The 25782-nt window shown below is 39.9% G+C and overlaps 1 protein-coding gene across 8 annotated transcripts in view; it reads right to left on the reverse strand.

Annotated features, from left to right (window-relative positions):
- Nucleotides 1-25782, reverse strand: part of herc1 (HECT and RLD domain containing E3 ubiquitin protein ligase family member 1) — a 108565-nt gene that overhangs the window by 13478 nt on the left and 69305 nt on the right. For 5 of the 8 annotated variants that reach the window (XM_059357496.1, XM_059357533.1, XM_059357506.1 and 2 more), the window contains exons 48-72: nt 25544-25744; nt 24387-24561; nt 23498-23765; nt 22145-22358; nt 19723-19982; nt 19507-19634; nt 15881-16014; nt 15005-15205; nt 14767-14897; nt 13944-14167; nt 12364-12484; nt 10929-11075; nt 9893-9994; nt 9627-9800; nt 8736-9035; nt 8583-8648; nt 8273-8398; nt 7723-7861; nt 7432-7613; nt 5265-5420; nt 3746-3868; nt 3545-3647; nt 1887-2056; nt 802-940; nt 277-446 (exon numbers count right to left, since the gene is read on the reverse strand). In XM_059357496.1, coding sequence (XP_059213479.1) covers nt 277-446; nt 802-940; nt 1887-2056; nt 3545-3647; nt 3746-3868; nt 5265-5420; nt 7432-7613; nt 7723-7861; nt 8273-8398; nt 8583-8648; nt 8736-9035; nt 9627-9800; nt 9893-9994; nt 10929-11075; nt 12364-12484; nt 13944-14167; nt 14767-14897; nt 15005-15205; nt 15881-16014; nt 19507-19634; nt 19723-19982; nt 22145-22358; nt 23498-23765; nt 24387-24561; nt 25544-25744 — 4154 coding nt within the window. The remainder of the gene's footprint in view (nt 1-276; nt 447-801; nt 941-1886; nt 2057-3544; nt 3648-3745; nt 3869-5264; nt 5421-7431; nt 7614-7722; nt 7862-8272; nt 8399-8582; nt 8649-8735; nt 9036-9626; nt 9801-9892; nt 9995-10928; nt 11076-12363; nt 12485-13943; nt 14168-14766; nt 14898-15004; nt 15206-15880; nt 16015-19506; nt 19635-19722; nt 19983-22144; nt 22359-23497; nt 23766-24386; nt 24562-25543; nt 25745-25782) is intronic. The other 3 variants (XM_059357541.1, XM_059357525.1, XM_059357515.1) reach the window with 2 other exon arrangements.

The raw sequence follows: 25782 nt of genomic DNA on the forward strand, positions 1-25782 counted from the left end.
GTTAAACATCTGAAGCGTCTCTGAGGCCCTCAGGTCTTCAGGAGGCTGTTCCACAGACGAGGACCACAGAGAGAAAACGACACCTCACCGTGGGGTTTCATTCGAACTTTTGGTTTTATTAAAAGGCTCCCAGAAGACCTGAGGGTCCTCCAGGGTTCATAGGATAAAAGTAAATCAGATAAATAGGCTGGACTAAAACCATTAAAAGGTTTATAAACCAGTAAAAGAATCTTAAAATCGCATATAACCGCTGATATTATTTGCTATGTTATCTACCTGGTTGTTGGGGCTGAGGTTGAGCAGCCTCCACGAGGAGTACATGAGGTCTGAGAAGTGGTAGAGGAGGCGCAGGCGAGCCCTCACCGCCTCGATGCTGATCTCTCTCAGCCCGCTGTACTGAGGAGGCACCGCCACCGGGAGACCCAGCTGGAGAGGAACCGACGAGCCTGGAGAGGAGGAGCAGGACACACCGAGGACACAGGGAGGAGAGGAGGAACAGGACATAACGAGGAGACAGGGAGGAGAGGAGGAACAGGACACACCGAGGAGACAGGGAGGAGAGGAGGGATTACAAGATGAGAGAGAGAAAAAGAAAATGTTAATTGCAAACACAACAAATTTAACTTGTTGAGTTGCTGCAACAAATCACCAGAGGTTCGATCAGTTATTAAATTCAAGGATTCACTTCCACCTGCTCTATAACACTTAAACTCCAACGCTGCGTATTTCTGTATAGTATAGTATATAGTTTTTATATAGTATAGTATATAGTATTTGTGTGTGGGTGTGTGTGTCAGTTACCTGGAGCTCGTGGCGGTACAGAGGGTGCGGTCCAGGCAGCGCTGTGGCAGCGTCCAGCAGAGATCTGGTGGATGTTTTTTCCCTGCAGCGCCGTTGCCACCGTCGGCTCTCTGACGTGGTTAGTGTGTCCCAGACCGAGCTGCAGAAAGTCATGGGTCAAAAACATGTTAATTAATCCTTTATAGTAAGATATCACCCAAATTAAACATGAATTCATAATTTACAATCAGACAAAGTGTTGATATAAAACTGCTGAAACCTTTTAGAAGGTAAAAGACGCAAAGATAAGTATCTTAAGGTTTACATACCAGCTTCTCCCAAAGCTTTCAACCACAATCTACAGTTTGAATCACAATATAAAGAGTAGTTTCTTCTATATTTACTTCAAATACATCAAAAATTGTAGGCATCAACAGTTTTATCTTGTAATATCTCTAACAATTTCCTGTTTCTACACATGGTTATCAGTGGTGGAAAGTAACTTAGTACATTTACCCAAGTACTGTACTTAAGTACAATTTTGAGGTACTTGTACTGTACTTGAGTATTTACATTTCATGTAACTTTATACTTCTACTCCACTACATTTTAAAGGCAAATATTGTACTTTTTACTCCACTACATTTAGCTGCCAGCTTTAGTTACTAGTTACTTAAATGGGTCAGGATTTTACAAGAAAACATGATCAATTTAATGTGATTAGACATTTGTTTTTAAATGATACCTCATAACTATATTAAGTAGTTAAAATTAGCTCTTAACAAAATTAAAACACTGTGTACATAAAAGCATCAATACAAATAATGTAATAATATATTTGGAATACATAAAACAATCTGAGTGGGGTCATTCTGCATAACGAGTACTTATATTTTTGATACTTTAAGTACATTTTGATGCTTTTGTACTTTTACTTCAGTCATTTTGTAAGGCAGGACTTTTACTGTAGTGGAGTCATTTCACAGCTTTAGTACTTTTACTGAAGTAAGAGATCTGAATACTTCTTCCAACACTGATGGTAATCTACCAACTGACTGACAACCTCTCAGTGGGGCTCTGCGTGTGTGTGTGTGTGAGCAGGTCACCTGGCCCTCTGAGTTGCTGCCCCAGGTGTAAACGTCTCCGGTGGAGGAGAGCACCAGCGTGTGTTCGGCCCCGACGGCCACATCCTGGATGTGGACCCCCGACAGAGCGGGGACCTGCTGCGGCCGGTTGTGGTTCCTGGCTCGACCTTCAGGTAGACCGATTAGCCGGTCTGCACACAGGAGGGAGAGAATATGTCCAAAGGAAATGTTAATGAGGAAAATACACCCTGCAAAACCTCACAAGTACCAACAGACTACCTCCAACTAACTCTGTGTTCCTGACTTTATTCATTGTCAGTCCCCCCTGGTAACTGTTGGTCTTGGTCTTTGGTAAACGTACAGTTTACTCAAACTGTTGCCATGTATCTATTAGAGCCGGGACTTTAAACGCATTAATTAAGATTAATTAATTACACAAAAATGAATGCGTTAAAAAATTTGACGCATTTTAATCGCACTTATTTTTGCACCGCGGAACGTTTCTCACTGGATGAGTTTCAGGAGGACCGATTATACTGGAGCACCAACTAGCGTTCATGAGTTCAGACAACAACAAACCACAGTGAACATGAAGGAAGAAGCTGATGAGAGCGCTTTGGTTGGCCCCGTGGATTATGAGACATTTAGTTACTAAAAACCAACGGATGGAAGCGTTGATAAGAGTATGGTTGTGTTGCTATGCAACAAGGAATTTGCATATCACCGCAGCACATCGAGCCTCAAGTAACACCTCAATGCAAAACATATAGCAGCTAGCGGCTAAATATGCTATTGCTACACTTGATGGCAACCATTGCACTGGTCTGTTGGACTTAAAAATAAACAATATTTTTGTTGCTTAAGCTTATGTATTCAGTCATTATTCAATGGTATACTAAAAATAAAAATAAAAATTACTTCCCACTGTTCTCAAGTCAAATAATTATGCGATTAAAATGCGATTAATTTCGATTAATTAATTACAAAGCCTCTAATTAATTACATTAAGTTTTTTTAATCGAGTCCCGGCCCTCATATTTATACATTATGGCCTTTTTTTTGTTGGTTGTAGGGTTAATACTGCTATTTTCTCTCCTGTTTTTCTCCTTTCATGCTTATTTTGCATATTGGAATAACATAAAAATAAAATATATAAAAAAAAACTGTGGGAAGAAATATAGGAAGAAAATACTACATTATAGTGCAAAATATAATAAAAATAATGTTAACATAACCATTACTGTGAAAATATTGTAGTTGTCTTTTTCATTATTATAGTACATGAATAAGGAAAACTGTAAAAGAACCAAAGCTAGCCAGATGTAACTATGAATACAGTTTTAACCATCGTTATTTATCAAATGATTTATCAGAGAAGTTCAACTTGTATTTTTTCTTTTTTATGATTTCTGTCATTAACCAACTGTGTTATTCTGCACAAAGACATGTTTGAGTTGTTCCCACTTCTAGCCATGATTGTGCTGATTCCACAGAGCTGCAGGATTTATAGATTTATATAGATTATAGTATATATAGTATAAGGACACAGTGAGGAAAATGTGACAGGAGCAAAAAAAAAAACGTCCTGAAACTGCTTGTTGGGGTTCAGAGGGTTAAACAAATGTCAAAAATAATTGTTGCTTCATTTCCTGCAAGTAAATCATGAAACGGCAGCATACCTTGGCCGAACGTGAAAACTTTGCCGTCTTTGGTTAAAGCCACAGAGAATTGAGTTCCACAGGCCACTTTCTTTATGCTGATTCCACACAACACGTCCACTTTCTGAGGATTAAAAATACAGAATAAACCTTCAGTACATTCAGTCATGAAGTTTTTACAGCTGAAGTGAAGCAGCAGAGTCCCCGAGTCTCAGCTCCTACCTGAGGTGAAGACTTGGCTGTGGAGTTTCCGAGTCCTAGTTTTCCGTAATCTCCATCACCAAAAGCCCAAACCATCATCCCGTCAGCCGAGACGACTAACGTGTGGTTCAGACCACAGGCCACCTGAGAGGAACAGCCCAAACATCAACAAAAAGAGTCGACAGTCATCTGTGTGTTATACTCTAAAGATTCTTTGTTCTGTTGACTTACACCTAGGCCTGTCACGATAATTACTATATCGACTTATCGTTCAATATATAAGAATGGACATGATAGTTTTTTTCTGGACTCAATATATCAACTTTTTTTTTGCTTTTTTGTGTTGTGTTTAAAGTAATGCTGTAAATGTTTGACAGGCAGTATGAATTGCAGAAAAAAACATAATACATAATGATGATCTCATTGCAATGTTTTGTTAACAGAGCCTGAAAGTCTATTTTATTTGTTTTGGTCGTAGTTTATTTATCTGTTTTATTTATGTAGGATATTTTAATATTTCTTTTCCACATTTCAATTCCAATGTTTAATATTCTCGAGATTTAAGAACTCATTGCTGTGGAAAAGGATGAACTTATTTTGCTCTAATATGGTTATAAAACTAAAACGACATAATTACAACGATACTGTCGTTTATCGTGATAGTTTCTGGGAAAATATATCGTCCTAAAACATGTGTTATGGTGACAGGCCTACTTACACTTATCTTTCTGTTGTCCTGGTAATGATACATTTGTTTTAATTTCTATTTATTTGGTTAAAAACACAGTTCAGTTTCAGAAGAGCATGAGAAGTTTTATTTTTATTTTGAGGAATATTTTGGTTATTTTCTATTCAGTTTTACATTATTTTGTTTTTTTCTAGTATGACGAGAAAAGCCTGGATTAATAATAGCTAAAAAAAAGACTATAATTTGTTACTGTGATATTAAAAAACCAGAACAGGACAAAGCGGTTGAGCAATCACAATCAATATTCTCTGATTCTATCTGCGATTCCATTTCTTTTTAGTTTGTGTTGTGTAAATGTTTACCATTAAGCTTCATCATTTGTCATTTTTATTTTTTATTGCAGTTAAGAAAAAAATATTTATTTCACTGCTAGTTTAAGTCTTAATTTTCAATAACTACAGTCATGGAAGAAATATTAGACCACCATTGTTTTCTTCAAATATCTTGTTCATTTTAATGCTTGGCTGATATCTAGCCATTTTTCATGGTTTTCTTGATTGAATGATTTTGGTTATTATCAAGAAAACCATGGAAAATGTCTAGATATCAGCTCTTAAATTAAACTCGTATGAACTATTTTTGTTGTTATCATTATATTTGTCCTAACAAATGTACCTTTAGTTGTACCAGGCATTAAAATGAACAAGAAATTGAAGAAAACAAGGGTGGTCTAATAATTTCTTCCATGACTCTATAATCACTCTTGTCTATGAAAGTGTTTCTGTGTCTGTGAAATCATTAAATAAATGTTTTCCTTCTCCGTCTCCCCTCGCTGATATCTTCCCGTCCTACCTGTCCGACCTGGTATCCCTCCAGAGCGGTGACTTTCTCCGGCAGCTTCTTGTTCGACGTGTTCCCTAAACCCAGCCTGCCGTAATCTCCGTTACCAAACGTGAAAAGCTTTCCATCAGCTGTTACCACTGCCGAGTGTTTGAACCCACAGGACATCTGAAACAGCCGAGAGGGTGAAGTGAAGGAGAGTGAGACAGAGCCAAACACCAAAATCACATTTTACTACGAGGTAACATTGAACTAAACCAGGGGTCTGCATTGTTAAAATGCCATTGAAAAAAATCTCAAAATGGAGCCACAAATTTATTTATTTTTTTTACATACAATGAAGATGAAACAGCCTTAATTGAAGCCTAATTGGCCTACCAACATAACTAAAAGGTCACAATGAGCAGTTATTCATATGGTTTTGTCAGAATGCATTGAGGACCCAAGTGTAAATAAGAGGCCAGACTCCTAAGAAATATCTCAGGAAAGCTAAAGGAAAACCTAAAACTAGACTTGAATTTGGCGAAAATGTAGAGGTTAAGGTACCGGGCCGTTGACTTTCATAAGCTATGATGTACATGTGTTTTACTGGCCTTCATAAACCACACATTTTTACAATTGAAGAAAACAAGTAAGAAAACATCTGATTACCACAACTTTCTTACCCTTGTTGGACTATGGAGACCTGCTCTTTTATGAATGCTCCTGATCAGTTTTTGAATAAATTGGATACTGTATTTCACTGTGCTTTGTGTTTTATTACTGGTTGCAGCTATCGTTTACATCACTGTTCCTTATATGCTGTCGCACATTGTCCATCTTTGTATGTCCACGGACTCTCTCACTGGTTGACATTTATTTATAAATCTATTCTTGGACTTCTGCCTACATACTTGTGTTTACACGTGTAGAAACCTCAGCCAACATGACCTGCGTTCTCAGGACTTCATACAGATGCAGGTCCCGAGAGTCAAACTGAACAAGGCAAAAAGGATTTTAAATGTTCTGCCCCGTCTCCCTGGTACAATGTGCAGAAGGACTTGAAATTGACACATCTTGTAACTCTGGGGGAATTTAAGTCAATTTTAAAAGACAGAGAAATAAGCCCAACTGGATCTTGTGATTGTTCTGTGTCATCATGTAATCCAACTCTTGTTTTTCTTGTACTGTGTGACTGTATTTTATTTGTGTCTTTTGTGTTTAGTGTAACCATTTTGCTTTTGTGCTGCCGTCTTGGCCAGGTCACTCTTAGGCCCCGTTCACACGAGGACGGTCTGAACAGAAGACGCAAAAGTGGCGTCGCGTCTTCACTTTTTATTCCTCGTTTAGACGAGCATTTTCATGCTGAAGTTTTCACGCCACACATTTTCATCCGCTACTACTTCCACAAAGTTATCCACCATCCACTAGATCTCCCAGGTCTCGTTCACAGCCGTCTGGCTCGCCAAAATGTGATAGAGGTAATTACAGATCCTTCTCTGTTCAGTAATACTATCTGTACATATCCTGTACATTTGGTGGAAAAACTCCTGTAAGTTTATTAGAGCTGCCAGAGCAGCTTGAAGGTCCGACGCATGGAAATAATCCCACGTTTGTTTATTTTCCTGTACTGGAGCATGTATGTGACGTAAACACATACGTGACGTGAGCAGATCTGAGCAGAGTTTTGCGTCTTGGCAGTGTAGACGGACACGCTACGGCGGAGCGTATTTAACTTTTCCACTTTGGAGGGTGGTTTCAAATTTTTGCGTCTTTAAGCCCCAAAAACGCCGTCACCGTCTAAACGAAAGGCACTTCCGATAAAATATTTTGTCGTTTTCACCCGCGAGCGTCCTTGTGTGAACGGGGCCTTAGAAAAGAGGTTTTTCTGATCTCAATGAGTTTTTTACCTGGTTAAATAAAGGACATTGATATTGATTGAATACAAATTGATTTGGGCCTACACCAATAATAAATTAAGATGAAAATGTAAAGAAATAATGTTATTATTTTGTGTAATTTTTTGGTCACAGTCTCAGGGAGCCGCTGTAGACGGCCTGTAAAGCCACATGTGTCTCCGGAGCCGCAGGTTGTCTTCCCCTGAACTACATTAAACATTAAAGTCTTCCCACAGCTGAATCAAATCAAATTTTCTGAATAAATTGTGATCTTAAACAGTCCTGAGGAGGGCCAGACTGACCTGCACCACTTCCTCTCCCTGCAGAGCTTCAATCTGTCTCGGTCGGCGCTGGCGGTCACTGTTGCCGTGCCCCAGCTTGCCGTAGTCGCCGTCGCCCCAGCTGAAGACCTCGCCGCTCTCCGTCAGAGCCATGGAGTGACCGTCGCTGCCACACGACGTCACCAGCTGAGTCACAACGAACCCTGAGGAGTTAAACGGACAGAGTCAGAGTGGAGGAAACACATGACGGTTACTGAAGAGGATCAGTCATCCTGCAGCATGTTTGGTAAGAAACAGATATTTCAGCGTCACCTTGCAGAGCGGAGATGACGGTGAGGACGTGCAGGTCGTCAGAGTTGCCCTGACCAAGGCGGCCGTAGCTGCCCTCGCCACACGCCAACACGGTCCCATTAGGCTGGATCACAAAGGTGCAGTTCTGACCGCACACCACCTGAATGAGGTAAACACATATTTAACGTGGTAGCTAAACAAGTGGTGAAATTCCATGGTTTTCTTGTTCATGATTTTGGTTATTATCAATAAAACCATGGAAAATGTCTAGATATCAGCTCTTAAATTAAACTCTTATCAGCTATTTTGTTGTTATCATTATATTTGTCCAAACAAATGTACCTTTAGTTGTACAAGGCAATAAAATGAACAAGAAATTAGAGAAAACAGGGTGGTATAGTAATTTTTTCCATGACTGTATGTATATGTACATGACATGCCCAATATGCGACAGGTAATAAGTGCTCTTGCAGTAAAGTGTATCCTGAACTGGTGTGATTCATGGTGTTTTGTGGCTGTATGGTGAAGATGTGACGTGAATGTGTGTGTGTGTGTGTGTGTGTGTGTGTACCTGCTGAGCCTGAGAGAAGGACGGCGCGGTGGTTGGCACCAGGATGTTTCTGCCGGCTTCAGCCAGCTGGCCGTGTCGCCCTGCACCCCACAGATACACATCACACTTCCCCCCGAGGTGCCAGTCCTGAAAACACACAGACACACACACACACACAGACACACAGACACACAGACACACACACACACACACACACACACACACACAACCACAAACACAAACACAAACACACACATAGAAAAATATCGGTTATTAGCTCCAGTCTGAGGAGAAAACATTAATTATAAATAATCTGGGTGAGTGTGGTTACCTCAGGTCTGGAGGTGGCCCAGGACATGATCTGCTCATCCATCCCAGACGCCCACTTACTGTTGTCCTGAAAAACACAGAAACAAACACTGTTATTATCTGAGCGGCAGGTGATAATTACAACAGTTGCAGCAGCAGCAGCAGCCACCCTCACCATCAGCAGAGCCATCTCGTCTTTGGGCACCGGCTCCAGGTCGGGAACAGAGAAGGACTCGGAGAAGGTGGCGCCGCGAGCGAGGGCCTCCGCCGCCTTCACCGTGGTAGAGAAGCAGTCCAGCCAGGCCCACTCGCTGGCGCACCACACGGCCGTGCCGGACTCCGGCGGGCAGTGTCGCAGGTTTGGAGGCACGGGGGGGCGACACAGGAGCTGGTCCAGGTGGAGACCCACAGCCAGCGAGGCCAGGCACTGCATGTAGGGGCTGTGGACGAGCTGCTCGCCACAGACCACGTGAGGCTGCAGGCGGAGGAGAAAAAGACACATCAACAGGTGATGATGGCGTTTAAAAATAAAATCAATCAATCAGACTTTATTTGTGTAGCACTTTTCATACAAGAGAAATGTAACACAAAGTGCTTCACATAAAAAAGGGATTTTTTTTTTTAATAATAAGAATAATATAACATAGAAACAAGCAAAAATCTTGCGCCCCTCCCCATTATGAACAAATAAATACATAAACTACAACCAAAACAAATTAAATAGTCTGAGATAAACCTTAAGTATTATATTATTTCATTATTACAATAATATAGAAACAGCTGGAATGGCTGCTTGGGAAATATAGTTTTTTTCAGCAATTCATACTGCCTGTCAAACAGTTGCAGCTTTACTTTAAACACAACACAAAAAAGCACAAAAAGTGACGCACGTAAACGATAAGTCGATATAGTAATTATCGTGACGGGCCTTGTTCCACATCCCGCTAAATTCACAAATTGTGGGAAACATATTGACAAAACATTTTTTTCCTATCAGCAGCAACGGACATCTTAAAGATGACAATGTTTTAACTGGTGTTTGGTAGTAGATGCATATTAAGCGTACCTTCTCGTAGGCGTACTGCTCCTGCAGCATGACGGGCAGCCGCTCCAGGAACGCCCTCATGCAGGGCGCCATGTTGAGGCCGACCACTCCCTGCTTCTTCAGAGCCGTGCGGCACGTGGACAACACGTGGTTGGACGCCATGAACTCCTTGGAGCAGTTCACGACCAGCACATCCTGGACATGAAGCAGACCGGAGAGTAAATAAATATTAATTTACTGTCAGTGAGGTGGAGAGAAACATGGAAAAAAAAAACCTGATGTCGTACCTTGGACCTGTTGGAGCAGACGGCGACGCCCACATCTGGGATCCAGACGATGTTCTGGATTGCACCTGAACCGGCGACTACTGTCTGCAGCACCGACCCATCCTGGTGAATACACAGACACAGACACACACACAGAGACAATGAGCCACAGTGAGCCAGTTAGAGGAGTGTGTAATGAATCATTTGTTCTTTTCACTTGTATGCACTGCTGTACATCTGTGTATCTACAGTCATGGAAAAAATTATGAGACTTGTTTTCTTCATTTTCTTGTTCATTTTAATTCCTGGCACAACTAAAGGTACATTTGTTTGGACAAATATAATGATGTCAGAGATAAGCAGCACACATTCAGGAAACCAAAAGCAAAATTATTTAATGAGAGCAGATTAAAAAGTGATAGTGTCTTAATGTATGTATGCAAAATTGGACGTAACCTGCACAGAATTCAGTCTGTACATTATTTTAAGTCTTATTTACTTGAATCAGTTCACACCGCTGCATACTTTGTTTCAAGATTGAGATGTTAGAAATAATTTGCTTTCTTTTGCCTACATCCAGATATAAGACCTCATCTCTTTAACACTAAAGATGTTCATAACACAATTAATTTTAAATATTTTCATGATAAAAAAATTGTTTTTTCAGCCAAGTTGCAGCTGACCTGATAATCAGGACTAAACTCAGATTTTTATGTACATTTTAGATACCACAGCTAATTTTGGGTATGTTTAGCATGCTATAATTATTATTAAAGTGATAATAAGCAAAATAATGATCAAGAAAACTATGGAAAATGTCTAGATATCAGCTCTTAAATTAAACTCTTATGAGCTTTTTTTGTTGATATCATTATATTTGTCCAAACAAATGTACCTTTAGTTGTACCAGGCATTAAATGAATGAAGAAATCAAAGAAAAAGGCTGGTCTAATCATTTTTTCCATGACTGTATGTGACTGATACCTGCAGTATTTGCATGTATCCTGTGTGTGTGTGTGTGTGTGTGTGTGTGTGTGTGTGTGTGTGTGTGTCTTACCCGCAGTGACCAGATGTTCATGAGGCCTCCCACTCCTCCAGATGCCAGAGCCAGGCCGTCAGGGCTGAAGGCCAGCGTTCTCACAGGGGTGATGTGTCCTTTGAGCTGGAAAACACACGTCGCTCCGTCAGCTGACCACTGAGGAGACTGAAGCACAGAGACAGCAGGTTAACTGCCTCTGTGTGCTACTTCATGTATGTAGAGATAATAAATTACTAAGCATGATTAATCAGCATCAACCTGCAGGTTTGGTCAGAAATAGTGGAAATACCTGCAGCCTGGGAAAATTTAAATTTAAAGTGCCGTTGAATGATTTAGTATTACACTCACATGAAGTTTGTAGGATTCATAAGTGACAGTAGGGGTGTGCCATATCATGTCATTCACGATAATACCGGTATATTTTTTTCATGAGTAAAAAAAAATGCATATCAGCATTTTTCAACACTGTCTGGCTACTCCATGTCCTAGTGGAAAGCCTTGTTGACTGTGTAAAAAAACTTATGTGAGGAGTTTGCTCACATTTAGCTCCCTAGTGGACGAGATTGATGCATTTTATTTAAAAATGTACAAAAGAGGCAAGAGTAAATTTTTTGTGTTTGGTAACTGTTGAGATTTACTTTACATTACATTTTAGATTTATGTCTGATTTTTATTTTGTTGTACGTTTTTTTATTTATACAGACTAAAAACTTGTTTTTTAAATATATTTTTCAATAATTTGTTAAATCATCAAGAATGTCGTTATCGCAAAAATACCCCAAAAAATTGTGATATTCTTTTAGGGCCATATCGCCCACCCCTAATTGACAGATTATCAAAAATGCATTTTAAAAAAAATGTTTACCGATCATTTTGAAATTGTTTTCCTGGGAATTTTCTTGATGATTTTAACCACAGAACTTTAAATAATTTATCATAAAGAGTATTAAAAAATGGGACATTGAAACAGAATGTGATTGCTAATCCATTTATTCAATTGAAAACTGTGAAAAGATTTAAAACTATATTAAGTATTCCAACTTTTTTGGAGTTGGGTGGAAATTTTTGAGGTGGAAAAAACTCACTGTCAACCACGCAGAATCATTGAAGAGTCTGATATTTAGCTCTCTGTTGTCAGTTTTATTACATCAGTGTACAACCTTTTTGTAGAGCTGAACTGAGAACATTTTGGCAAGTTGTTTTCAATATTTGAGCTCTTGATGTTTATTTGTCCACATTATAGTAACGTCAAATCAAATTTATTATATTTATATTGCCCAATATGTGACAGGTAATAAGTGCTAATCAGCATAAACCTGCAGGTTTGGTCAGAAATATTTGACCAAACCTGCAAAAATATGTATATATCCATTGCTTTTGACCTTGATTCCATTAAAACATGAATACTGTGAAAATAAAAAGCTAAATAAGATCTCACATTATATGTACGTACCATGAATTTTGGCTTTGCTTCATGCTCCCACCATCCCTCCGACTCAGACGGAGAGGATTCTGGGAAGTTGGAGATGTTTTGAGGAACAGTCCAGACTGACACCAGGCCGTTCTGACAGCAGCTGAAAAAACACAGAGACACATTGTGTGAGGAGCACACAGGTGGAGAACTTTTTAACTGCTTTTTTTAGGCATGTTTCCATTAGGTACTTTTCCCTCTAGTGAGCCGCTATGGGTGTGGCTTGGGACCGACTTCACCGGTTAGCAACTCAGAAAGTACCTGCATTGGGTAGGTGGTGCAAACTGGACACTGAGTTAGTCCTTAACAATCTCAAAACAAAAAGCATTTTAATAGGCACAAGACATAAGTTATCTTGTCTGTAGAAACTCCTTGCACAACTATAGCACTAGAGGGTCCAGTAACGTCAAGTTACAAGTAACGTCAAGCTAAGTAAGTCAGCTTGAAGTGCCTCACCCAAGAACAAAGGCCTTATCTCGATCCTTTATCTATAGAGCAATTACTCTGTGGAATAATCTGCCTCACTACCTCTGTTGCACTGAAAGTAAACAGGTATTTAAAAAGAAACTGAAATGTTATTTTATACAAGCTGTACATTTTTAAATGATCTTACTTTTTCTTTCCTTTTCTTACCCTTTTTTTGGTTTATAGTGATTGACCTTACCTGTAAATGTTTGATATATTGAGAATATGTTTTTCTGTATATTCTGTGTTGTTCCTGTGGACCCCAGGAAGACTAGCTGGTAACTAAAGGTACCAGCTAATGGGGATCCTTAATAAATAAACAAATAAACATCCCCTGCTCTGACTGCAGCTGGGAGAGACTGCTGCGGAAGGACTGGGCCACTCATTAAGGAGAGTAGGAACGAGTCTCCAAAAGTCTCTAATAACACCAGAAAAAGTGGCTAGATTTGTCGCTAGTCAAAGTTGGCAACACTGCTTGCCGCGTCGGTTTGTTGTCACTTTCGCTACAAAAGTACCTGTATGGGAACAGAGGCCGAGGGGAACTAACTAGTGGGCGGAGCCAAAACACTCAGCCACTTTCCAAAAAGTACTCAGTGGAAACACTCCTATTTACTTCAGTAAAAGTTGCATTACCACAGTATACATTAACAATGCAAGCAAGACTCAAGACTCTGTGTGAAGATATAAATTAAGTTAAAGGACAAAAGTATTCGCAGAAACATCCAGGAACACTTGTCATCAAAATATACTAAAAGTATTCAAATAACAGTACTTATTGGGAAAAATGACAATTTTAAGGGAGTTTATATTAGAATATAATACAATATTTCCCTCTAAATCCAGTGAATTAGATGAATAAAGATAAAATGATTTATGTCATTATAACTGTGTAATTCTGCACAAAAGAGTTCTCCCTATTTCTAGCCATGATTGTGCTGATTCCACAGCGCTGCAGGACTTACAGATTTCATAAATCACATTTTAAAAGGCCCTTAAACTACTTGGGGTTCAGAATGACACATTGGGAAAATGAGTGTGAAGGATTTAGTGTAACAGTATGATCAGCTGAAGTCCTGGCTCGTATCTGAGTAGCTTACATGGCGAACATGCTGAGTGGCTTTGGGCCTCGTCCCAGCAGGCTGCACCAGGCCACGCCGTTAACCGGAGATGGGTGACGGAGACTCTGCAGGCAGCGCCAGCCGGAGCCAGAGCCCAGGTCAGAGTGAGGGTCGGGACTGGCCCACAGCTTCACCGTCTCCTCTTTGGCACAAGTCAGCAAGATCTGACCGGTGGGACTCCACTTCATACTGGTGATGGACTCCTGTGAACACAACATAAAATACCAGGATTTCCCATTACTGACCTAGACTCTGGCGGCCCCAAACACACTGCTGCATTATGCCGTTCGTTAGCCGCAAGCTAACATTAGCTTTTAAAGTTGTTCTAATCACACTAAACTGTGACTTACTGTTTTGAATAACTTCCTATCGCTTAACGCATGCAGCTTTCAAAATAAGAGCACAGTGTCGACAACAAACTTTACAAGATGACAGTCAAAATAAGATGCCAATACATACAAGAACCTTATTCTCCTTTAAAATAATTCTTAAAAAGATGCAATCATTAAGATCAATGTATATGATGGAACAGTGGCATTAGAATGGGTGAGAGACATCAAATTTGGGATGTTATAGAAAAAAATTCATACGGTATCTCCTAACTGTGAAAAATGGTATGAGAGGTGTTTGCTCTCATTCAGCGCTCAAAGTACACAAGATTGATGCATTTTACTTCTAAATGTACAACATTTTCTTTGACCAACCCCAGACTCTCATCAAATCCTGTGGGAAACACTGAATACAATAATCACCTCTGAGGAGAACCTGAGAGAGAGAGAACAGATAAGAAGAGATACTTTACCTTGTGTGCATCAATGACCACGATGGCTCCTTTCTCTAGCGGCTCTTTGGATCCGATCAACAGCTTCCCATCTGCGTAGCCCACAGCGAACGGCTTGTCTTCACTGTACCAGGCGATGTGCATCACCGCCACTGAGAGAGGAACAGAAATATCAGACATTTTAAAACTGCTCACAATCCTGCAGTCAGAAAATATAACCACAGAAACCCTGAGCACATCAGACTCTCCCTCTGTGTACCGTCCTTCCTGTAGCAGTGCTCCAGCTCGGTGCGGTGCATGCTGGAGGTGTCCAGCACCTCGATGAGGCCCAGAGATCCGTCCATCCGTCCCACCAGCAGCATGTCCTTTGGTTCCCCGCACCACAAGGACTCCACCTTTTCTTTAGGCCAGGCCAGCGCCGACACCCAGTGAGGCTGCACGTCCAGAAGGCCTTTACCACCTGAGAGGAGACAGCAGCTCATAGTTAGTGTTACTCTGGTCAAATCATATATCATCCTAAAAAATGGTGACAGGCCTACTCTCCTGTTGCACTAAACTAAATGGAAGCTCAAATCATTTTGATTGTTTTTCTTTTGGGATGAAAAACTATTTCAAATGTAAACGATACAATTGGTGTCTGAATCAGACAGTTTTTATGTCTAATAGAATAATTATTACTTTAACAGCTGATTCCAAACTTAATAACAGCCCTGCATGTTTACACTCAGTCTTAAATATCTTTGGAGGAAACGTAATGGACTGTGTCTGGCGTTAATTGCACACAGAAGATGTTGATGCACAGACACGTTTAATGGCACATGAGAGTTGATAGAACGTGATGTTGGACGTGGATCCTGGAGGCGACTCAGAGTGTCGGAGGACAGATGGCTGGTGCTGCAGGCTGAGTGCTGCAGGCAGGAAGTGATGACTGGATCACATCCAATGCATCTATATTTAATGGCTGCTATAAAATCTTAATGCGGTCTCATTCATATTCCGCTGACCTCACACAGCAGCGTTACAAAGCCGGGCCACAAAACACTTTTTATTATCAAACAAATGGAGCTTATCATTAACATGCCGTCTAATGAAGTGACAGAAGGCCCCGGAGGAGCTCCAAATAAAAAACACTCACCATTAACTTGCCAGATGTTGACCATCTTCTCCATGGCCGACGCCAGATATTTTCCGGTGACGCTCCACGCCAGTGGAGACAGGCATGGGTCGCTGGGAGAGCCCAGACCGGACATGCCCTCCTCTGAGCCGTCACTGAGGACCACAACAAACACACATGAGTTTAACCCTCAGGGCCTGTTCAAATTGTATGCACACTCGTACTGCTTAGCACATAAAATGCTCTCTTTAAAATCATGTTCTACTTTCATTGTACTGATTTTTTTTTACCTACATCTGACCTAATAATTGATATCAAACACTAACTGATTCTTAAAAATATTTTAACCCTTTAAACTCCATGCTTTGTCATAATAGAATATATGAATTATTTTTAATATACAAAATGCAAGGGAACATTTTTTTTTAGAATTATTGCAGCCTGGAACTTGTCACTGATTAGCAGCAACACTGATTTTGTTGCATTATTATTTTTTGTACAGTGTCAAATACTCACACTCGTACTGCTTAGGGCATAAAATGTGCTCCTGAATAAAATAAAATGCTTGAATAAAATGCATGTATTATGCTTTAACGTATGTGAGATCAAAAATAGCATTTTGAATGGGTTTCAATGGCTCAACCTGAAGAGTAACTATTGTTTGTACACAGTTCATTCTTTACTGCAGGAGCTGAGCTGGAAATAAGAAGATCAGATAAAAACACATAATCTGCCAAAATTCATACAAATTGCATGAACACAGCCAAAACTATTAACAAATGAAGAATGAAAAGCGCGTAAAATGGGCTCAACCTGCAAAATGGGTTAAAGCTGCATTCGTTTGTTTATTTATTTGGTCACTTAGAGGCAGCTGAAAATAAAACCTCTGACATTTAAACAGCTTATAAAGATTTTCTGGTGAAATATTAGCTCATACTGACACCTTATAAAGTTGGCTTAGGAAACTTGTAATGCGCATTTTACACTATACGAGTTTTGCCTGAACTTTCCATTCGTTTACAGTTTTTGGAGCCCAAGATCAGAGAGAACAAGGAGCTCGCAAATCAGTGCTTGAGTGTTACGAGTGCACTGTTGAAGGACGTGAGCTGAGAGTCGACCCAGACACTGTTGGGGAACTCTAGCCAACGAGAGCGTGAGACTCAGGATGAAGGGGAACCTGGTGGAGGATACTCCTGCTGGTTTATAAAGTACTCAATGGTTTATAGTGACCTTCTTATTAACTACATCCAGATCACTCAGCTCTGCTTTCTGTCCCCGGAGTCAGAAACTGAACGTTGCTTCTCTGTGTTTGGTTCTATGCTCTGAATATCTGGAACAAACTCTGCTGAAACTCCTTTAAATCAAGGTTGAAGACCCACCTGTTTACAGCTGCCTTTTAATATTTTAATACTTTTATTCAACTGTATAACTTTGCACTGTAACTTTTACTCTTATTTCTTATATAACTTTATTATATTTTAGCTTCTGTTTCAGCTGTTCTGCCCTTTGTCGTGATGGTTTTGATGTCTTGTGTGAAGCACTTTGACTTGCATTGTTGCTGTGAAACAGCAAATTTTCTCAACATGTGTGTCAAAGACAACATCAACAACATGATTACAAGGAAAATCCTGTCTTGCTTGTGGTGTTACATCATTTTTGTGTCACTTCTCGTGTCTGTTTTTGTGACAAAACATAGTTTGGAGATCAGAGATCCTCCTCTGGGATTTCTCCTGATGAAAGGTCTTGTATTGTGTCGCTGGTCAGTTATGTAGTGTGAAAACCAGAACAACTTTAAGGCTCCATATCACAAGACAACAAGTCATGCAGTGTAGGCCTATCATAATAATGACTATACCGACTTATCGTTTGATATATAAAAATGGACACAATAGTTTTTTTCTGGACTCCATATATCGACTTTTTCTGCTTTTTTGTGTTGTGTTTAAAGTAAAGCTGCAAATGTTTGACAGGCAGTAAGAACTACCAAAAAATAAACTTTATTTCCCAAGCAGCCATTCCAGCTGATTATATGTTATTTTAATAATAAAATAATATAATACATAACGATTATCTCATTTCAATATTTGTTATAGAGCCTGAAAGTCTATTTTTATTTGTTTTGGTTGCAGTTTATTTATGTTTTATTTATCTAGGATATTTTAATATTTCTTTTCTGCATTTCAATTCCAATGTTTAATATTCTTGAGATTTAAAAATTCATTGCAGTGGAAAAGGATGAACTTTTTTATGCTCTAGTATGGTTATAAAACTAAAACAACATTGATACAACGACACTATCGTTTATCGTGATAGTTTCTGGGAAAATATATCGTCCTAAAACATGTGTTATTGTGACAGGCCTAGTGCAGTGTGAACCAAGCATTAGAAGTTCTCCTCTTGGCTCTATTTGGTCTCTAACTACTGAGAAAATATTTGTCTCCTAAGCTGCTAAATGCTCCACTTTCTCTAACTGTGTGATTGTGTTTTGGTGCTGTGCAGCTTGTGTACAGAGGGTTTATCAGAGCTGTAGAGATGAAAACAGTTGCTGCTGCTGGAAACAAAGCTGAGTTCAGCAGGCAGTAAATCTAAACTGAGCAAAAAAAAATGCTACAAAGCTCGAGCAGAGAGGACCAGCAGGGTTTGTTTAAGTTCTCATAGAACCCTACAAGCCCTTTCTGATCACACTTTAGACTCGATCTCACCAGAAAGTGACACAAAAATAATAATCTGAAAATCATTTAGTTTAAGAGTTCATCTCAGTGATGTAGAGACTACTTGCAGGATAAGTTTGTGAACTACTGTAGCTGACAAGCACATAGTTCCGCAAAGTTATTTATATTTTCTCTCTTTACTTTAACGTTAACTCCACCACCTTGGCATTTTGTTCCCCGGATTTGAATAATGGCAATCAGGAAGGAGTTTAATTGAAGGGAGAAACACTCTCAGATATAACAAGCTGAACTTTAACCAGACTTGCAGGTTAAAGTTTACCACAAATTGCATTTAAAGTGGAAAAACTCTTGATTTTGTTGCAAAGTTTTGCAGTTTGATGCATTCTAACAAGCATGATCAGCTAGTTAGTGAGCAAAAATGCAAGTTAAAGTTCACAAAAGTTGAGTCCAAAGTGAAAATTTCCTGCAGATTTACTTCACCACTTTCATGAACTCGGAAATTACAGGTGCATCTCAATACATTAGAATATCATAGAACAGTTTATTTATGTCAGTAATTCAATTCAAAAAGTGGAAATAACACATTATATAGATCCATTACACACAGAATGAAACATTTCATGTCTTAATTTACATAATTTCATCTAATTATAATGATTATGTCTTATATTTAATGAAGACCTAACATTCAGTGTCTCGAAAAAAATAATATTACAAAAGACTAATTTTAAAAAGTATGTTTAATATGGAAATGTTGGCCTCCGAACAGTATGTCCATCTATATGACTCAATAATTGGTTGGAGCTATTTGACTTGAACTACTGGAAATGGACTTTTCCATCATATTCTAATTTATTGAGATGCACCTGTAATTGATTTTGTTACAAAATTTTGCAGTTTGATCCACTTTTGCAAAAATTATATTAATCTTATTGCACCTTAACAAAATAATAATGTTTTATCAGAAAGTCTTACTCCTTATTGAAGATGCAGGTCTGCTGCAGCGTGTACTGGTTCTTGGTGACGTTCCACATCCTGACCGTCCCGTCGTTTCCACTTGTCGCCAGCAGGCCTTTCTTACTGCACCAACCGCACGTGATGACCTGCACGAACCAGAGGAAGATTTTATTCAACAGTTTTTTAGGCTCTAACCAGCCTTAGAGTCTTCCTCTTCCACCTGTATGAACTCACTCTGCTCTGGTGAGCCTCCAGCTTGATGAAGGAGCACTTCCTCAGGTCTCCTGCCATGTCCACAAAGGTCTGCGGCCGGCTCTGGTTGTTGTCACGGTCGTGTGCGGCCAGCGTGCGGACCAGCTGCTGGGCGGCCCACTGGCGGTGCTGCGAGGAGAGCCGGGACGAGAGGCAACAGGCCGCCAGAGCGTTGGCCAGCTCCAGAGGCCCTACAGCGGAGGGATTATGGGAAGGATGGGCATACAAATGCGCAATTAGACCTGCTCGACACGGAAAAGAAGGTGACAAGATGGCCCCGGTGAGTGAGAGAAGGAACGAGAATGAAAATGACAAAACAAACATAAACACCAAAAAAAAAGTGACCTGAGTGAAGAGAGAAACAAGCTGAGACAAGCATGGAAGCAGATGAACTATGGCAGATGAATTATCAAATACATGACAATTATGAAATGATTAAAAATTTATAATAAAACATTATCTTGATGTTAAATTTTAAAACTGTCTATAACTTACTTAATAGGAGAGAATTCAATAGTGCATTTTGCTGCTAAAGGAAGAGTGTGGTTGTATGAGGTACTTTAACCATACTCGGGGTGGAATTCGCTAAAGGATTGTACGGCTTATGCTGCCTCTATGAATGACAAACAAATATCGTCTTGGTGCTCTGGTGCTATTTTCACATATTGAGGTAGTGTGCAGACATTTGGAGCAAAATTGGCCCCTTTCTATGCAAATAAGCCTCATGGCAAGAACAGCCCTGTAGAACCTGATAATGTAATAAATTCCCGATAATGTAATAACCCCGATATTGTAATAAAAATCTGCACTTGAGTCCATTGAAAATGTAATAAAACCTGATAATGTAATAACTTCCCGATAATGTAATAAAGTGCATTTCCCAATAATGTAATACACTATTTACCAATAATGTAATAAAGTATAACACCAAGCAACTTTAGACTACAAGAAGCTGTTGAATGCATTTGTGTGTCATGGATACCTCGTTTGTGAAAAACGGATGAACGGGTCAAAAGTTAATAAACATTCAACTTTGACCTGTTGGTGGCGCTAGAACTCTTGAGCCAGAGTTACCTACACAGTATCACCACTTGAACCCAAGTAATGGGTGGTCTGCTGTTACATTATTACAATATTGGGGAATTATTACATTATCAGGACTTGACAAATGAAGGCTAACCTGATAATGTAATAACCTCCCATTAATGTTATACTTTATTACATTATTGGTAAAAAAGTGAATTATATTATTGGGAAATGCACTTTATTACATTATCGGGAAGTTATTACATTATCAGGTTTTATTACATTTTCAGTGGACTCAAGTGCAGATTTTTATTACATTATCGGGGTTATTACATTATCAGGAATTTATTACATTATCAGGTTCTACAAGCCCAGTTCACAATCAACCTTTCCTCATACCTCATACAACCATACTTCAATAAATCTAAGCTATGCCTAGGAGGTCAAATCATAAGGGGGAAAAAAATCAATCATTTTGATGCATTTTACAGATAAAAGTATGCAATGTGGCTTAATTAATCAAGGCAGTGCCATGTTCGGTGTGTTTAAAGGTTCTGTTCATGACATTCAGAATGTTAATATAGCAGTAAACAACTGTTTATTTCACTCTCTGTTTGTTGAGACCAATGAACTGTGTGGAGGAGATACCCAGTCAGACTCTCAACAATAGATCAGCTCTGAATGTCATGTACAGCATCTTTAATTAGCACCATTTGAAGATGAGTTTTTGGAAAAATGAAGGAGCAAAACAAGTTATTACACAAATGGTGTCAACTTACTCATCACAAAAACACATGAAATAATTTAGATTCTGAGAGTGATTAAATAAAGAAATGCTCAGAAACAAAAACAGACTGGAGCCCCAGTTTAAAAACACATAATAAATAAACACAAAATATACTTATTTTTATACACATATAAATTTTGTATTGCTTTTTATAAATGTTTTTTAAAATTGTATTATAATTTTGTCTTTTTATTTAGTACTTTTTTCTTTAAGGGATATTTTTGTTTTTATTGCTTCTTATATTTAGTTTTTTATATTTTACTTTATTATATTTAAACATCTTTTTTTATTTATTATTTACTGTTTTTCTTTAAGGCATATTTTTGTTTTTATTGCTTCTTATATTTAGTTTTTTATATTTTACTTTATTATATTTAAAAATCTGTTTTAGTTATTATTTACTGTTTTTCTTTAAGGGATATTTTTGTTTTTATTGCTTCTAATACTTAGTTTTTCTATTTTATTTTATTACATTTAAATGTCTTTTTTAAAAAAACTTTTTACTGTTTTTCGTTAATGGAACTTCACAGTAAAAAATTTTCACACTAATGTTGAAATGTTTGTGTCTACTGCTCCTCTTGAACTACAGACCTCTTTTCTCCACGTCAGCCTTGTCATAAGCCGGTCTGAGTCTGGCTCCTTTGTCTGCCAGCAGGGCCACCAGAGCCTGAGTCACCACGAAGTTTGGCGAGGTGACAAGCTTGTTCTCCTCGGCCACGCCGCGCAGGAAGCTGGGCAGGAACTTCCTCTGGATGGGGTCGTCCACCGTGGTCAGGTTCATGCCGGTGGCTGCAGAGATCAGGTTCTGCAGAGGAAAGGATGGTGCATTACTGAGAGTTAGCACATTTCATTTTTAAACAATAAAAAACAGGTAACACAGTGCTAACTAATTTAAAAGTAAAAATAAAAACAAGGGAAAATAAAACTAAAGGCCTGTCTCTAATTATAGCCTGTCTCAAAGTTATTTATTATAATCCACAGCACTTAAAGGAATCTTTCAAATAATTGGAAAATGTTTGACATAACGTCTCTCTAAAATCACAAATTTTGTTTTTATTTTTCTGCTTTTGTGTGCATCAAATAAACAAGTAAACTTTAGAGCTTCTGGTATTTTTTACTTTACCCGAAAAACTACAAAGTACTTAGTAGTAGTACAAAGTACTACTAAAGTACTTTCAATATAAGTTTTATTTATAAAATAAAAAAATAATAATTTATGAAAAAAAAATCTCCTGCAGTTTGGATATGATAACTTTTAACTGTACTATAGGATGTTCGATGTTTAATCGCTTAACAAACAAGTATTCCAATTTTGAAAATAACTCAAGTTATGTGAATTATGACCATATTTTCATCGAACTGGAAGAGAAGCAGGAACAGCTACACAATATGTAATAATAATACAAACACCTGCAGCTTCAAAGCCACTCATCTGTGGTTTTATTTCAGTTCACTGTGTCCAGAAACTGAAGAGCAACTCTATGATCATTTTTACAGGCTGTGGCATTAAAGATTTTATATTTAACCAGCATACAGTGAGAAGAAAGGTCTTTGTGCAGATTTTAATGCTTCCAAACAAAAGAATAAAAGGGTGTCCTGCAGGCCTCTGGGATTTTCAAAGGGTTCAAGACCGGCTGTGAACCTTTGCTGCAGATCATCCCTCTACTCTGTCCATTTATTTAGTCATTGTCCCGTATGTTTTGGGAGGTTGTTTTGAAACAATGCTGAGGTTTTAGAGTTTTTCTAGGCGGACTTCGCTTATAATGTGTTAAATAAAGGGCACCAACAATTCTTTTAGTTGGAATAAAATGAGCCAATAATCACCTACCTACCTGTCTGAGACACAGAAAATAAATGTGATGCTTGACTCTTGATGTGTTCAAACAAACATCAGATAAATAAAGCTGTGATGTGGATGAAGAGGCTGTGAGTAAGGCTGTGTACCTGAGTGCAGAGCTGCACCAGCAGCTTGGCGGCGTTGGGACTGTTGGAGGCCAGACAGCCCACCGCCGTGCTGAGGTAAGCCAGACACGAGATGGGTTTGCTGGCCTTGGCGGCCCCGCGGGGCCTCTCAGCGTGACCCGAGCCCGATGTTGGACTGGTGGAGAGACCGGCTCGGCCCGCTGCAGCCAGACACATCAGACGCACCAGAGTCCTGATGTCGGTCAGACCCAGAGACTCAAGACCTGCTGCCAGGCTGCAGCTAGAACCGCTGAGGGGAGAGAAGGAGAGGAGGAGAGGAGGGGAGGGGAGGAGGAGGTGGAGGAGGAGAGGAGGTGGGGAGGAGAGGAGGTGGAGAGGAGGAGGAGAGGAAGGGAGGAGGAGGAGGAGGAGGTGGAGAGGAGGAGGAGAAGGAGAGGAGGTGGAGAGGAGGAGGAGGAGGAGAGGAGGTGGGGAGGAGAGGAGGTGGAGGAGAGGAAGGGAGGAGAGGAGGTGGAGAGGAGGAGGAGAGGAAGGGAGGATGAGGAGGAGGAGGTGGAGAGGAGGAGGAGAAGGAGAGGAGGTGGAGAAAGAGAGGAGGTGGAGAGGAGAGGAGGTGGAGAGGAGGAGGAGAAGGAGAGGAGGTGGAGAGGAGAGGAGGTGGAGAGGAGGTGGAGAGGAGAGGAGAGGAGGAGGAGAAGGAGAGGAGGTGGAGAGGAGGTGGAGAAGATGAGGAGAAGGAGAGGAGGTGGAGAGGAGGAGGAGAAGGAGAGAAGGTGGAGAGGAAGAGGAGAAGGAGAGGAGTTGTTTATCACAGAACAGACAGAAAACTGCACTAATGTTGTTATTGTTGTTGTCAGCTGATCAGAGACAGAAGAGATTAATGCAGAGAGAAAGACAGAGGGACAGATACCTGACGGAGAGCAGGGACAGGGCTCTCATCACCATGGTCCGAGCCAGCAGCACCTGAGCTGCAGCAGTCACCCTCCTCAGCGCCATCACGCGGTCATGAGGGTTCTGGAGCGCCGCGGCCTGCTCGCCGAGCGTCACTCTGCCCGACGAACTCTTATCCACCGAGGTCTGACAGCCTGAACACACACACGCACACGCACACGCACACGCACACGCACACACACACACACACACACACACAAACGCTCAGGCTACTTATGCTGCTAAAGATATTAGATATAGTGGCCCTCATTTATCAAAGGAGCATAGAAATGAGCATAGATCTGAGCGTATATTTCGTCTTACAACAGGGTTCACGTGGGATTCATCAAACATTCGCATCTCTCCAATCACAGCGTGAGGATGATCTGATGTTGATAAATGTGGCGGCTCGAAAAAAATGTAATTTAAATACCACGCCCTTATATATTTATATATAATATATCGTCTGGAGAGTTTACGACACCAAAGGACGCAAAACGGCCAAAAAGAGGATTTTTCTTTCTTCTTTTTTTTAACTTTATTAGCAAAGTGCACCGTAACAAACAACAACAGGAGCAAAATAAACATTTTACAGAAATACGCAGCGACGGAGGTTTATGAAATAAAAGTACTTATAGTTATAAACTCAAACAAGTTTGGTGAATATTTTACATTTGGAGCACAGACTTAAAAGTTTTCACAGCTTTTTGGTTGAAGGAGGTAAACAATGTTTTAAAGTAAGTTTTAATTCAAAAAGAAGAGGAATTTCTCAGAAAGTGAAACGCTGACGTCCAACAGCTGCAACACAACAAACTGGTTTTGTTTGTCAGCATAAAAAGTGAAAAGGAAGGAAATCAGCAGAGTAGCAGTGGAGCACTAAACTCCCGGTGAGGTTGGAATATTTCATTTATACATCATATAAAGCCTCATAGCATATATACTATACAATTCTCTGACTCAGATGTGTGGACTTCATGCTGACGTGAGATCTGTTCGTACCCTGTGCTCACGTCCAAATTGATAAATGCCGAGCCTTGTAGAAATGATCATATGCCTACTTTACGCTCACTTTCTGTCGTACGCTCGTTTGATAAACGAGGGCCAATAACTTTAAATATTGCCCTCATTCCTGCTCACCGATCTGCAGCAGCGTCTCCTCCATGCTGTTGGTGGCCGTCACCATGGCGACAGATGCTCCCAGCGGGTCGCTGTCGGGGAACTGGACGGCCTCGGGGACGATCCGGCGCTCACTGAGACCCAGCGGGCCGGCCAGCAGCTCAAACTCCTCTTCCCCCGTCAGCTTCTCGTCTTCGTCCACATCCAGCATGTCCCAGTCCTCTGCAGCGGGACGGACAGAGACACACAATTAGACATCA

This window comes from Centropristis striata, chromosome 2 (assembly GCF_030273125.1).
Source record: "Centropristis striata isolate RG_2023a ecotype Rhode Island chromosome 2, C.striata_1.0, whole genome shotgun sequence".
Classification (NCBI taxonomy): Eukaryota; Metazoa; Chordata; class Actinopteri; order Perciformes; family Serranidae; genus Centropristis; species Centropristis striata.